General features: G+C 36.6%; 1 protein-coding gene across 1 annotated transcript in view; it reads left to right on the plus strand.

The window, feature by feature from the left end:
• LOC306638710 (ester hydrolase C11orf54) overlaps positions 1 to 10,047 on the plus strand; it is a 28,417-nt gene extending 18,370 nt beyond the window's left edge. Inside the window, exons 8-9 of the mRNA XM_079102010.1 lie at positions 7,100 to 7,216; positions 8,616 to 10,047. Coding sequence (XP_078958136.1) covers positions 7,100 to 7,216; positions 8,616 to 8,789 — 291 coding nt within the window. The 3' untranslated portion in view covers positions 8,790 to 10,047. The remainder of the gene's footprint in view (positions 1 to 7,099; positions 7,217 to 8,615) is intronic.
• The last annotated feature ends 3,927 nt before the right edge of the window (positions 10,048 to 13,974 follow it).

A 13,974-nucleotide genomic window follows, 5' to 3' on the forward strand; every position in this document is an offset into this window, starting at 1 on the left:
GGTAATTCTACCTGTATAAACACACCCTGAACAAATCCTTTTGTTGTGGTATAACACTTAAAAGTTTATGACACTACTTTAATTCATTATTGAATAATGACTAGGTAGAGTTCTTTTTTCATGTTAATGTATTAGAACTTTCTTTTCAACGTACTTGTTTGTAAGATCAAGATAAATTCAAGTATAAGTCTTAAAACTGCTTATTATTTTCATTACTAGAATCCTAAACTCAATACAGAGCTGACTTTGCTATTAAGATGCTTTTGTTTTTAGGGGGAAGAAAAACTTACTGTAAAAACTATAAATTATAGCTTATGTTCTAAATATATGTCAGTAACACATGAAGAATGGAATACTATCTGAAACCAAACTCAGGGCATTTGGGACTTTTTAAAAATTTGTGCGTGTGTGTGTGTTGTTGTTGTTATTATTATTATTATTATTATTATTATTATTATTATTATTATTTTATGGTGTTTGGGTTGAAGTCAGGGCCCACCACTAAGCTACCTCCCCAGCCTTATAAAATAATTTTTGTTAACTAAATGAATGAGCAAATGAATAAATGAAGTATGAAGATGATGCTAAATTAATTCTCTTTTCATTTTATCAGTAAATCTATCAGAAATGTTTTAATGTTTTTCATCATGATAATTTTAAATGGCAAGCCAGTTGATCCTACATAGGAAGAAAGAGCATTTGTGAATCTACATCATTGCTTTTCCAAATTATTTTTTTATTTAAATTTTTATTTTTATAGACTGCATTTTGATTCATTGTGCACAAATGGGGTACAATTTTTCATTTCTATGGTTGTACACAATGTAGATTCACACCATTCATGTAGTCATACATGTACATAGGGTAATACTTTCTGTCTCATTCTACTAGCTTACCTTCCCCCACCCACTCCTGCCAGTTTTCCTCTATACCATCCAAAGTTCCTTCATTCTTCTCTCCCCCCCACTCCCCTTGTTATGTATCATCATCCACTTATTAGAAAAAACATTCAGCCTTTGGTTTTTTGGGCTTGGCCAATTTCACTTAGCATGATATTCTCCAACTCCATCCATTTACCAGCAAATGCCATAATTTTATTCTTTATGACTGAATAATATTCCATTGTGTATATACAACACAGTTTCTTTATCCATTCATCTGTTGAAGGTCATCCAGGTTGATTCCACAATCTAGCTATTGTGAATTGAGCAGCTATGAACATTGATGTGGCTACATTATTGTAGTATGCTCATTTTAAGTCCTTTGGGTATAAACCGAGGAGTGAGATAGCTGGGTCAAATGGTGGGTCTATTCCAAGTTTTTTGAGGAATCTCCTTACTGCTTTCCAGAGTGGCTGCACCAATTTACAATCCAACAGCTATGTATGAGCGTGCCTTTTTTCTCACACCCACTCTAACACTTATTATTGCTTGTGTTCTTGATAATAGCCATTCTAATTGGAGTTAGATCAAATCTTAGGGTGGTTTTAATTTGCATTTCTCTGATTCCTAGGTATGATGAGCACTTTTTCATATGTTTGTTGATCATCTGTATATCTTCTGTGAAGTATCTGCCCATTTCCTTAGCCCATTTATTGATTCAGTACTTTGTATTTTAGGTGTAAAGATTTTAAATTCTTTATAAACTTTGGAGATGGGTGCTTTGTCTGAAGTGTGTGTGGAAAAGATTTATTCCCGCTCTGTAGGTCTCTTTTCACTTTATTGTTTCCTGTGCTGAGAAAAAACCTTCTAGTTTGAATCTATCCCAGTTGTTTATTCTTGCTTTTATTTCTTGTGCTATGGGAGTCCTGTTAAGGAAGTCTGATCCTAAGCAGACATGTTGAAGATTTGGACCTACTTTTTCTTCTATAAGATGCAGGGTCTCAGGTCTAATTCCTAGACCCTTGATCCATTTTGAGTTGAGTTTTGTGCAGGGTGAGAGATAGGGGTTTAATTTCATTTTACTGCATATGGATTTCCAGTTTTGCCAGCACCATTTGTTGAAGAGGCTATCTTTTCTCCATTGTAAGTTTTTGGCACCTTTGTCTAGTATGAGATAACTATACTTATGTGGTATGTCTCTGTGTCCTCTATTCTGTACCATTGGTCTACCTGTCAGTTTTGGTGCCAGTACCATGCCGTTTGTGTTACTATTGCTCTATAGTAGAGTTTAAGGTCTGGTATTGTGATATCTCCTGTATCACTCACTCTTCCTGCCCAGGATTGCTTTGGCTATTCTGGGTCCAAACTATTAAAAAGAGTAGTGTAGATAAATTTTTGAAAATGCCATATGATTATAGAATTGAAGCATAATGTTATAGAATTTTAGATCAAAAAATTTGAGTTTTATTTGGTTCTTTTTTTTTTTTTTTTTTTTTTTCTTTTTGGCAGTACTGAATGAACCCAGGGCCTCTTGCACTGAGCTACCTCCCCAGCCCTTTATATTTTTTTGTGATAGGGTTTCTCTAAGTGGCCCAGGCTAGCCTCAAACTTGTGATCTTTCTCAGTCAGCCTCCCTTGTAGCTGGAATTACAGACATGCACTACTACACTGGTCTTTATTTTATTTTTATTCAAAATAAACCAACTGTCTTCACAAGTACATAGAAGAACTGGGGATGTAGCTTAGTAGTAGAGCACTTAGCCAAGATGCACAAGATTAAGATGCACAAGGTTTAATCTCTCCAGCACCGCAAAAAAGAAAAAAAAATTACATAGACACACACCTTTCCTGCTAATTCCTGGATATACATATTTCATTAAGTATAAACCTGTATTTTTTTTTTTTTTTTTTTTTTTGGTACTGGGGATTGAACTCAGGGGCACTCAGCCACTGAACCATATCCCTAGCCCTATCTTGTGTTTTATTTAGAGACAGGGTCTCACTGAGTTGCTTAGTGCCTCGCACTTACTGAGGCTGGCTTTGAATTTGTGATCCTCCTGCCTCAGCCTCCCGAGCCGCTAGGATTACAGGCGTGTGCAACTGCACCCAGCTAAAACCTGTACCTTAAAATTCATTCTTTAGCTAGTTATAATTTTATCTGGTGCATTTAGTAATAACTCTAACCAGAAGAAAGCAGGTGAATATTATCATTAGTAATATTACATAGATATTTATATCTGCAAATGCATTTGAATACAAGAAAGTACAATCTGAGGAAAGTCGAACCAGAATTGTATGTAATCTAAAAATTTACCATTTTAACAAATTTTTAAGTGTACAAGTCATTGGCATTAAGTACATTCATGTTAGTATGCAGCTATCTCCACCATAAATCTCCAGAACTTTTCTCCTCTTGCAATACTGAAATTCTGTACCCGTTAAACAATGCCTCATTCCCCTCTCCTTTCCAACAACCACCACTCTACTTTCTATTTCTACAAATCTGACTACTCTATCTAGTAGGTACCTCATGTTAAATGGAATCATGCAGTATTTGCCCTCCTGCAGCTGGCTCATTTCGCACAACATATCATTGTTGAGGTTCACCCACGTTATAGCATGTATCAAAATTTCCTACCTTATTAAGGCTGAATAATACTCCATTGAAGCATACACCACAGTTTGTTTATCCATCAATGGACACTGGAATTTTTACCCTTGGGCTATTGTGAATAATAGTACTGTGAACAAATGTATACAAATATTTCTTTGAGGGTTGGGGATGTAGCTCGGTGGTAGAGCACTTGCCTAGCATGCACAAATCCACAATTCAGTCCCTAGAACTGTAAAAAAAAAAAAAGACAAATATCTCTTTGAGACCCTGTTTTCAGTTCTTTTAGATATGTATACAGAAGTACAATTGCTAGATCATATGATAATTCTGTTTAATTTTTTGAGGAAATGTCATATCTTCCACAGTAACTGCACCTTTTTCATTCCCATTGCATTGCACAAAGTTTGCAGTTTCTCCATATCCTAGACAATACTTGTTACTTTTTCTTTTTTTATAATAGCCATCTACTGGGTGTAAAGTAGTATTTTATTGTGGTTTTGACTTGCATTCCACTAATGATCAGTGATATGGAGCATCTTTTCACAGCCTTTTTCTAAATTAATTGTTAACTGATACATAAAAGTAGTATAGTTATGGGATGCCATGTGATGTTTTGATACATGTATACATTTATGTAGTGTAGTATCTAAATCAGGTTAAATAGATCTGTTTGGACATTTATAATTTCTTTATGCTAAAAACATTCAAAAACTCAAAAATTTTTTTCTAGATTTTTAAATTATACAGTGTATTATCATCTGTAGTCACCCTAGTACATAATAGTACACCAGAACTTTTTTTCTTCCCACATTTTTATTGGTGCATTATAGTTGTACATAATGATAGGATTTGTTGTTACATATTTGTACATGCATACAATACACAATGTAATCTGGCAAACATCACTCCCCAGCACCTCTCCTCTCCCTCCCTACGTCCTACCCTCTGGTCCTTTTTCTCTGTTGATCTCCTATTGATTTTCATGAGATTTGCACTCACCTCTCTTTTCCTTTTTCCACTGTAGCCTCTGCATATGAGAGAAAACACCCAACCCTTAAACTTCTTAATTTGACTTCTTTCACTTAACATAATGGTCTCTAGTTCCATCCATTTTCCTGAAAATAATATAATTTCATTTTTCTTTATGGCTGAATAAAACTCCATTGTGTATATACCATTTTTTCCTTATCCATTCATCTCTTGATGGATGCCTAGGGTGGTTCCATAGTTTGGCTCTTGTGAATTGTGCTGCTGTTTAATCCTGGGTACATACTTATCACCATAGTGTGATGACTTCAGTTCTTCAGAATGAATACCAAGAAGTGGTATAGCTGAGTCAGATGGCCTAGTCTTTTGAGGAACCTCCATACTGATATCATAGTGATCGTAACAATCTACAATCATACCAACAGTGTTAAAGTATTACTTTTTCTCCACATTCTCTCCAGCATATTTATCACTTGTGTTCTTGATGGCTGCCATTCTGCCTGGAGCATACCAGAGCTTCTTACTCCTGACTATGACTTTAGTACCATTGACCAACCTTCCCATCTGTCCCTTTCCCACAACTCTTCAGAGCCTCTGGTAACCACCACCCAATTTTCAATTCCTGAGATCTACTTTTTTTTATGTATTCCATTCCACATCTGAGAGAGATCATGTAGTACTTGTCTTTCTGTGCCTGATTGTTTCACTTAACAAAATGATCCTCAGGTCTATCCATGTTGTTACAAATGACCAGATTTCATTCTTTTTTTTTTATGACTGAATAATATTCCATTATATATGTACCACATTTTCTTTATCCATTCATCATTTCATGGACACTAAGGTTGTTTCCATTTCTTGGTTATTGTGAATAGTGTCTTTTCACATTCTCATTTGCCATTTATGTATCCTTTGGAGACATGTCTGTTCAAATCCTTTGCCCATTTTTTTTGTTTGTTTGCGGTGCTGGAGATCGAACCCAGGGCCCTGTGCGTGCAAGGCAAGCACTTTACCAACTGAGCTATCTCCCCAGGCTTGCCCATTTTTTAACTGGGCTGTTTTGTTGTGGCTGAGAGTTGTCCTATTTCACTATATATTCTGGATATTAAGCCCTTTTCAAATACATGATTTGCAAAGATTCTTCTCCATTCCATGGGTTGCCTTGTCACTCTGTTGATAGTGTCTTTGATGCCCAAGTTTTTTCTTTTTTTAAGTTATTGAAGGACTTTCATTTTACTTACTTATATGTGGTGCTGAGGAGCGAACCCAATGCCTCACACATTCTAGGCAAGCATTCTACCACTGAGCCCCACCCCCAGCCACTGATGCACAAATTTTTAATCTTTTTTTTTTTTCAGTTGTCAATGTACCTTTATTTTATTTATCTATATGTGGTGCTGAGAATTGAACCCAGTGCCTCACACATGCTAGGCAAGTGCTTTACCACTAAGCTACAACCCCAGCACAAGTTTTTAATCTTGATGTAGTACTTTTTTTTTTTCTTTTTGAGGTACTGGGGATTAAACCTAGGGATGCTCTACCACTAAGTGACATCCCAGACCTTTTTAAAATTTTTTTCTTTTGAACAGGGTCTTGCAGAGTTACCCAGGCTGGTCTTAAACTTGCAATACTGCTATTTTAACCTCCTTAGTCACTGGAATTACCAGCTATATATTTTGTGATTGTTTCCTGTGCTTTGGTTGTCTTAGCCAGGACGTCATGACAAAATCCAATGTCATGAAATTTTCCACTATTTTCTCCTAAAAGTTTTAGTTCTTACATTCAAGTCTTTGATCCATTTGAGTTAATTTTTATATATGATATAAGGATGAACATCGAAATCCATTCTTTTTTTTTTTTTTTTTTTTTTTTTGTACCAGGGATTGAAACCAGGGACAGGGGCGCTTTACCACTCAGCCACTTCCCCAGCCCTTTTTTTAAAAAAAATTATTTAGAAACAGGGTCTTGCTGTGTTGCTTAGGGCCTCGCTAGATTGCTGAGGCTGGCTTTGAACTCATGATCCTCCTGGGTTCAATCCCTGATACTGCGGAAAGAAAAAAAAAAAAAAAAAAGATACTATATGCTAAGTGAAATAAACTGGTCCCAAAAAAACAAAGGCCAGATGTTCTATCTGATATGTGTATGCTAACACACAGTGCAGGGGACAGGGGGATACAAATCCATTGGATTAGACAATAGGGAATGAAGGGAAAGGAGTGGGGATGGGAATAGAAAAGACAGTTGAATGAATTGGACATAATTTTCCTATGTTCATATATGAATACACGATCAGTGAAACTAATTAGGATAAGTTATACTCCATGTATGCATAATATGTCAAAATACATTCTACTGTCATCAATATCTAAAAAGAACAAATAATAAAAAATAGTCAATGGTCAATTCACTCTTTCTTTACCTTCTTAATTCACTCCTAAGTTTTAGTTTGTACAAGCTAGTTACCCTTTGGAAAACTAGGGTATATAACTGATGTCAAAAGCAGTAGAATGTATAAGAAGGCTTAAAATTTTTAACTTAATTAAGTCATATATTTTTAAATTTTTAAATTCTAAATAATATTCAGTATGTTTACCTGTTTAATGGTATTTTATTGTAGCCTGCAGAATTTTCTTCCTGCCCATTGAACTCTGATGAAGAGGTGAATAAATGGTTGCATTTTTATGAGATGAATGCTCCTTTGGTTTGTCTACCAGTTTTTGTTTCCAGAGACCCAGTAAGTCCTTGTCTATCTTTAACATTACAATTATAATGCTTGAATTTTAGAATATTCCTTTAGACTTAGGCACCCTTTGTGTCATTGTTATTTAAGAACCAGGATATCTCTAAAATTATCCTGAAAGTTAAGAGAGAAGGTGGCTTACCACCACCCTATGTTAGGAAGAGCAGATTTTATCACTGAGAAAGTGAAGGCACAGATGTTTTTGTTTCTTTGTTTCTTGATACCAGGGGTGTTTAACCACTAAGCTACATACTGCCCCTTTTTATTTTGAGACAGGGTCTCACTAAATTGCTTAGGGTTCACTAAGTTACTGAGGCTGACCTCCAATTTGTAATCCTCCTGCCTCAGCCTCCCAAGTCACTGGAATTACAGATATCGCCACCATGCCCTGCAGAGGTATTTTAAATAACACCAAAGTCTTACTATTAAATAGTAGAATCACAACTAGGATTCGAGTCTCCTATCATATTCTTTTCATACGACACACTGGAAAAAATTAATATAGACTGATTCAAAGTCAGTTGCTCATACATTTTGATCCAGTATGATTACATACCTAGGATTTAATCTTTAAATATATGCTTTTTTATGGTCTGATTGACTAAGATGTCAAAGTTGTATTGTTAAATGGAAAAAGCAATAGCAGAAATGTGCACAGAAAGTTACAATTTGAATAGAAAAAGTAAAGTTTCTGGAAGGATATAAAAGGAACTGCTTCTATTTGTTGCCTGTAAGGAAAGGAAATAGCCAGTGAGGGCAAGAGAGAGGGAGGTACATATAATTGAATATATCCTTTTACATGCTTTGATTTTGGAATCATGTGAATGTAATGCCTATCTAAAATATAAAAATGCATCTGGGTGTTGTGGCACATGCCTATAATTCCAGCAACTGAGGAGGTTGAGGTGGGGGATCTTAGAGTTCAAGATCAGCCTGAGCAACATAGCAAGACCCCATCTCAAAAACAAGGGGAAAAAAAAAAAAAATATATATATATATATATAATCCAAGCAACTTGGGAGACAGAGGGAGGAGAAATACAAATTCAAGGCCAGCCTTAACAACTTAATGAGACCCGTCTCAAAATAAAGAATAAAAGGGCTGGGGATGTAGCTGAGTGGTAGACTGCCCCAGGGTTCAATCCCCACTACCACAAAATTAGAAAGAAAAACCAAAAACAAACAAAAAACTGAGGTAGGTATATAGCTTGGTGATAGAGTACTTGCCCAGCATGCAGGAGGCCCTGAGTTCCCTCCATACTACAAAAAGGTAATACGTAAATAAGTAAATAAAAACTTTGTAACATAAATGAAAAATTCTCCTCACACATTAAACAAATTCTAATCAAAATAATTTGAGTATGCATTAACAGATTGCTTTTCTGTTGCCCTAGGGATTTGATTTGCGACTGGAACACACTCATTTTTTTAGTCATCATGGAGAAGGTGGACACTATCATTATGACACAACTCCAGATACAGTGGAATATCTTGGATACTTCTTACCTGCAGAGTTTCTCTATCGCATTGATCAACCAAAAGAGACCCATTCATTTGGACGAGATTAAACCATCATATGCTAATTAATAAAAATAAATAATTAGCTAAGGTTAATTAATTAACTCATTACTAATATAAAGTCCAATAGGAATGATCTCACCACTTAAAATCCCTTTTTTGGCTTTTGAAATCAAAGTGTATGTTGACATTGTATTCTATATTATTTCACAGGTATATCTGAGAGAGATTATTGGGAACAAGGATACATAATGTAGATGGTCTTTCTTTTTTTAAATGCTCACATATGTTTTTTGAGCCAACCTCATTTTTTAAAATTCTATAATACCTGGCAAAGTCTGTCACATGTTTATACCTCAGGTATAAACATGATCAGGAATCATGATTATTCCTTACTCATAGCATTAACTTACATTTGTATAATGTTCAGTTTTTCAAATTAGTCTTAAAACTGCTAAATGGATTATTTCTGAGTATTAGAAAAATCAGTGTTTGGAAATGTTGATGGTTGAAGCTGGGCATGATAGCGCATGCCTGTAATCCCAGTCACTTGGGAAACCGAGGTAGGAGAATTGCAAGTTCAAAGCAAGCCTCAACAACTTAGAGAGGTAGGAAAACCCTGTCTCAAAATAAAAGCTATAAAGGGCTAGGGAATGTAGTTCAGTGGTTAAGCACTCCTGGGTTCAACCCTGGTACCAAAAAAAAGAAATGCTGATGGTTGAATCTTTGTATTGAATTTTTAAAATTCATTCCAGAAATCAGAGTATAATTCTTTTTCATGGAACAAATTAAACAAGGCAAGCACTTCATCTTTTTTGTGAAATTAAATCATACTCAAAAGTTTGCAATTTGCCTTTCACAAACATTAGCAACAAGATGGTTAGCCATGATTCTTCCTTTGTTCTGATTGCCATGTGGAAGCAGTTTGTTGGTTATTTGCAGTAAGAGAAAGGAAAAGAAACAGCATCAAAATACAACATTGATGCGAGCATACTTTAATTTTAAGTGAGGCTATTGATAAATGTGATTATTGTCCTTCATGAAATATAAAATTATATTCATTTGATGATTGTAATCATTGTTTTTGACATTCTTCTATAGTAATCATTAGGTAGAAATCAACTCCAATCTTGCTAATGTCAATAAGGTGCAAATTTAAGTGCTCTTTAGTACTAAGTACACTTCTAATAATATTTTGGATTGTTTATTTTCAATGTTAGTTGCAACATGTGAGTATAAATTTGTATTATTTTTAAATAAGTACTATTTCGAAGCAAAAATAAATTAATAAAAATTTTATATTGACAATGTTTCTTTTAAACCTTCATTCAAAAATACTAGATTTAAGTTCTCAACCTGTATTTTATTGTATACTTTTGCATTCCCAATTAAACCAGTAAACTTTTTTTATTATTGCATATTAATTATACCGAATAGTGGGTTCTATTGTGGCATATTTTTACATGCATACAACCATAATTTGATTAATTTAACTCTCCAGTAGTTACACTTTCCCTCCCCTCTTCCTCTTTGATCCCCTTACCCTATGCTAATGGTCTCCCTTCTGTTTCTAAAAAGATGCCTTCCCCCTTTTTCCCCTCTAGCTTCCACATATGAGAGAAAATTGACACATGACACTGATATGCAATCTGTCTTCTTTCATTTAATATGATGCTCCCTAGGTTCATCCATTTTTCAGGCAAATGACACAATTTTCTCTCTTTTTACGACTGACTAAAACCATCATATATAAATATCACATTTTCTTACCATTTATCAGGTGACAGACACCTAGGCTGACTCCATTACTTAACTATTGTGAACTTTGCTGCTATAAACACGGGAATGTATGTATCTGTAAAGTATGCTGTTGTTTTAGTCAGCTTTTTTGCTCCTGTGACTAAAAGATCTGACCAAAACAAATTTAAAGGAGGAAGTTTATTTGAGGGCTTATGGTTTCAGAGGTCTCACTCCATAGAAGGCCAGTTCCATTCCTTGGGGGTCTTGATGAGGCAGAGCATCATGGTGGAAGAGTATGACAGAGGGAAGCAGCTCACATGGTGATCAGAAAGCAGACAGACTCTTCCAGAAACAAATATATACCCAAAGCCATGCCCCAATTCCCACATCCTCCAGCCACACCCTACCACTGAAGTTACCACTCTGTTAATCCCTATTAGGTGATTAAATCACTGTTGGGTTAAAACTCTTACAACCCAATCACTTCTCCTCTGAACCTTCTTGCGTTGAACCATGAGCTTTTGGGGGGACACCGCATATCTAAACCATATCAGCTGTCTTTAATTCTTTCGGATAAATATGAAGGAGTGGTTATAGCTGGATCATATGGTAATTCCATATTTAGTTTTTTGAGAAAATTCCATAATGATTTCCATAGTGACTATACTAATTTATATTTCCATCAACAGTGTTAAAGTGAGACAGGAAGATAGACCCCCACAGAGAGCCAGGAAAAGTGTCAGAGAAGAAAAGGAGGAAGAAAGGATTGGGAAATAAAGTTTGCCACCCCAGCTGGTCCTAGCCACAAGGACACTTCCTTAACTGGCCCTGGTAGAACAAAAAGACAAGGCTGAGCCCCGTATGGTGGCACAGGCCTATAATCCCAGCGGCTCAGGAAGCTGAGACAGGAGGATTTTGAGTTCAAAGCCAGCTTCAGCAAAAAGCAAGGCACTAAGCAACTCAGTGAGACCTGTCTCTAAATAAAATACAAAATTGAACTGGGGATGTGGCTCAGTTGTCAAGAATCCTGAGTTCTATCCCCGCCACTGCCAAAAAAAAAAAAAAAAAGACTTAACAAATCATCTCAGCCATTTATTCGGGAATGGAGTTTCATGCCACTGATAGACCCACTTTCCTGAAAATGAGCCATTGAATAAAGGAGGGGACTGGGTTTATGTACGTTATACTGAGAAGCGACTTAATTAATGAGTATGCCAGCTTGGGCACTCAAGAATTTGGGGTCTATTTTACTGGGTGAAATGGGAGAGGGTCTGGGGTCAGGAGTCAGTTTGGGCACTTAGGAAATAGGTTTGCGAGAATTTGAAAATTTGTTTTTACTGGACAATATTTTTACTTGGAGAAGAATGGACGGTCTAGGGTCAGCATTCAGTGTTTATCTCTTTCCCTTCAAGGTCCCATTGTACTGCCATTGGGAAAGGATTCATTTGGGGAAGGATCATCGCTTTTGCTTCCTTTCTAGGGATTGTTCTGTCTTTGGGAAAGAATGCACTGGGAAAGCTAACAATGTATGGCTTTCTTTTTCATTCCCTTTTTTTCAGGCCTCCTGTTTTAGGGTTTTTCATTTTACATATTCAATAGCCCCTAGCAATGACCAACTGAAAAATGTTCTTCTCTTGCACCAACAAACTCTCACCCCCATCCTTTTGCTAACAAAGCCTTAAAAATCGCTTTTCTCCAGATTTGCTGAAGAATACAAAATGGAAATGACCCCTTTCTGTCATCCCACCAATCACTTCTAAGTACACATCAAACCTATTAAAAAACCCTAGACAACAGATACCTGTTAGTAACCCTCTCTTGGGACCCCTCGCCCTTTAGAAGGTCTGCTTTCTGTTACTTTAGCAAATCCTGCTACTGTGCTCTCACCTTGTATCCATGGGTTTCATTCATCAAATTCATGAGACAAAAAATCCACCTGACCACCATGCTGTTTTACATAGGATTCCATTTTCCCCATATCCTTGCCAGCATTTGTTATTTGTACTCTTGACTAGTATTCTTTTACTTAATAAATCTGTACTGAACACTTACCCTGTCCTCTGGATTGTGAACTACATGAGCCCCGGATGTTTGGTCACCACTTACAGCACTAGTGCCCTTAACAGTGCCTGGCTGTTATGGTTTGGATATGAGATGTCCTCCAAAAGCTCTTGTGTTAATGCAGGGATGTGTTGGAGGTGAAATGATTGGATTGTGACAGCAATAACCTAATTGGATCATCCTCCTTTGAATGAACCAACTGGGTGGTAACTGTAAGGCAGCTGCTGAGTCGCTGGAGAATTGGGTCACTGGCAGTATGCCCTGGAAGGGTGGTTCTTCCTTTGGGCTCCTTGTCTTTCCCACTCCCTACTTCCTGGTCTCCTCTGAACAGAACTGTACTCCTCTACCATGCCCTTTGGCCATGATGTCCTATCTCACCTTTAGTCTCACCATGGAGTAAATCTCTGTATCTGAGCCAAAATAAACCTCCTCCCTTCCTCTAAGTTGTTCTTGATGGATATTTTGGTCACAGTGACACAAAGCTGACTAATATACTGGTCAATAAATATTCATTGAAAAATGAGTGGGTGAATGATTATGCTGGACACTTCACTAGACATTGGGAATCTAGTGGGGGAAGACAAACAAATGTATTTCAGGTGGTATTAAGTGCTATAAAGAAAATTAAAATGGGGTGTACTGTAAAGGATAACCTTCTTTTGGTACTAGGGATTGAACCTAAGGGCACTTAACCACTGAGCCACAGCCCAGCTCTTCTTATTTTTTATTTCAAGACAGGGTCTCACTAGGTTGCTTACAGCCTAAGTTGCTAAGGTTGGCTTCGAACCTGTGATCCTCCTGCCTCAGCTTCCCAAGCCACTGGGATTACAGATGTGTGTCACTGCACCTGGGTAAAGGAGGACTCTTGTGGCCCTTCAACACAGGATGGATTCCCCACCTTAATTTGTTTTAGATGTCAAGTTGAAAGGGTTTATTCCTCACAAAATGAAGTTTTTCAAACAGCAGGGAAGCTTCTACGCAGGTCTAAAATTGACCTGAGACAACAGGGAAAAGAAACTGGATTGGAGTTTTTGCTAACTGAGGGAAATTCCATAGTGTTGGTGCCTACATGACATTGATGTCAAAGAAGGGAGCACTCAGGCTATTAGCTTGCCAAAATATGGGTAAGAGAGGAAAAGGGGAAAAAATAAGGTTTAAAAGCTCTCAGCAATCAAACATCAAAAATGGAATCAGATCCTTTATCAAATCTGTATATTGGGAGATCAGAAAAAAAAAAAACTCTCAGAGACATTTAAGGAAAAACTTGAAAGAATTGGAATGAACCATGTAGTTATTTGATAAGCCAGCATCAGGGAGAGAATGAGAACCTAGCCTACTATCAGGACTACAGAAGCTTCAGCAAGTATGAATGATTACTGTATTGTTTTGTTTTGCACTACTAGGGATTGAACCCAGGGCCTCACACTTGCTAGG

This window comes from Sciurus vulgaris, assembly GCF_902686455.1.
Source record: "Sciurus vulgaris genome assembly, chromosome: 11".
NCBI classification, from domain to species: domain Eukaryota; kingdom Metazoa; phylum Chordata; class Mammalia; order Rodentia; family Sciuridae; genus Sciurus; species Sciurus vulgaris.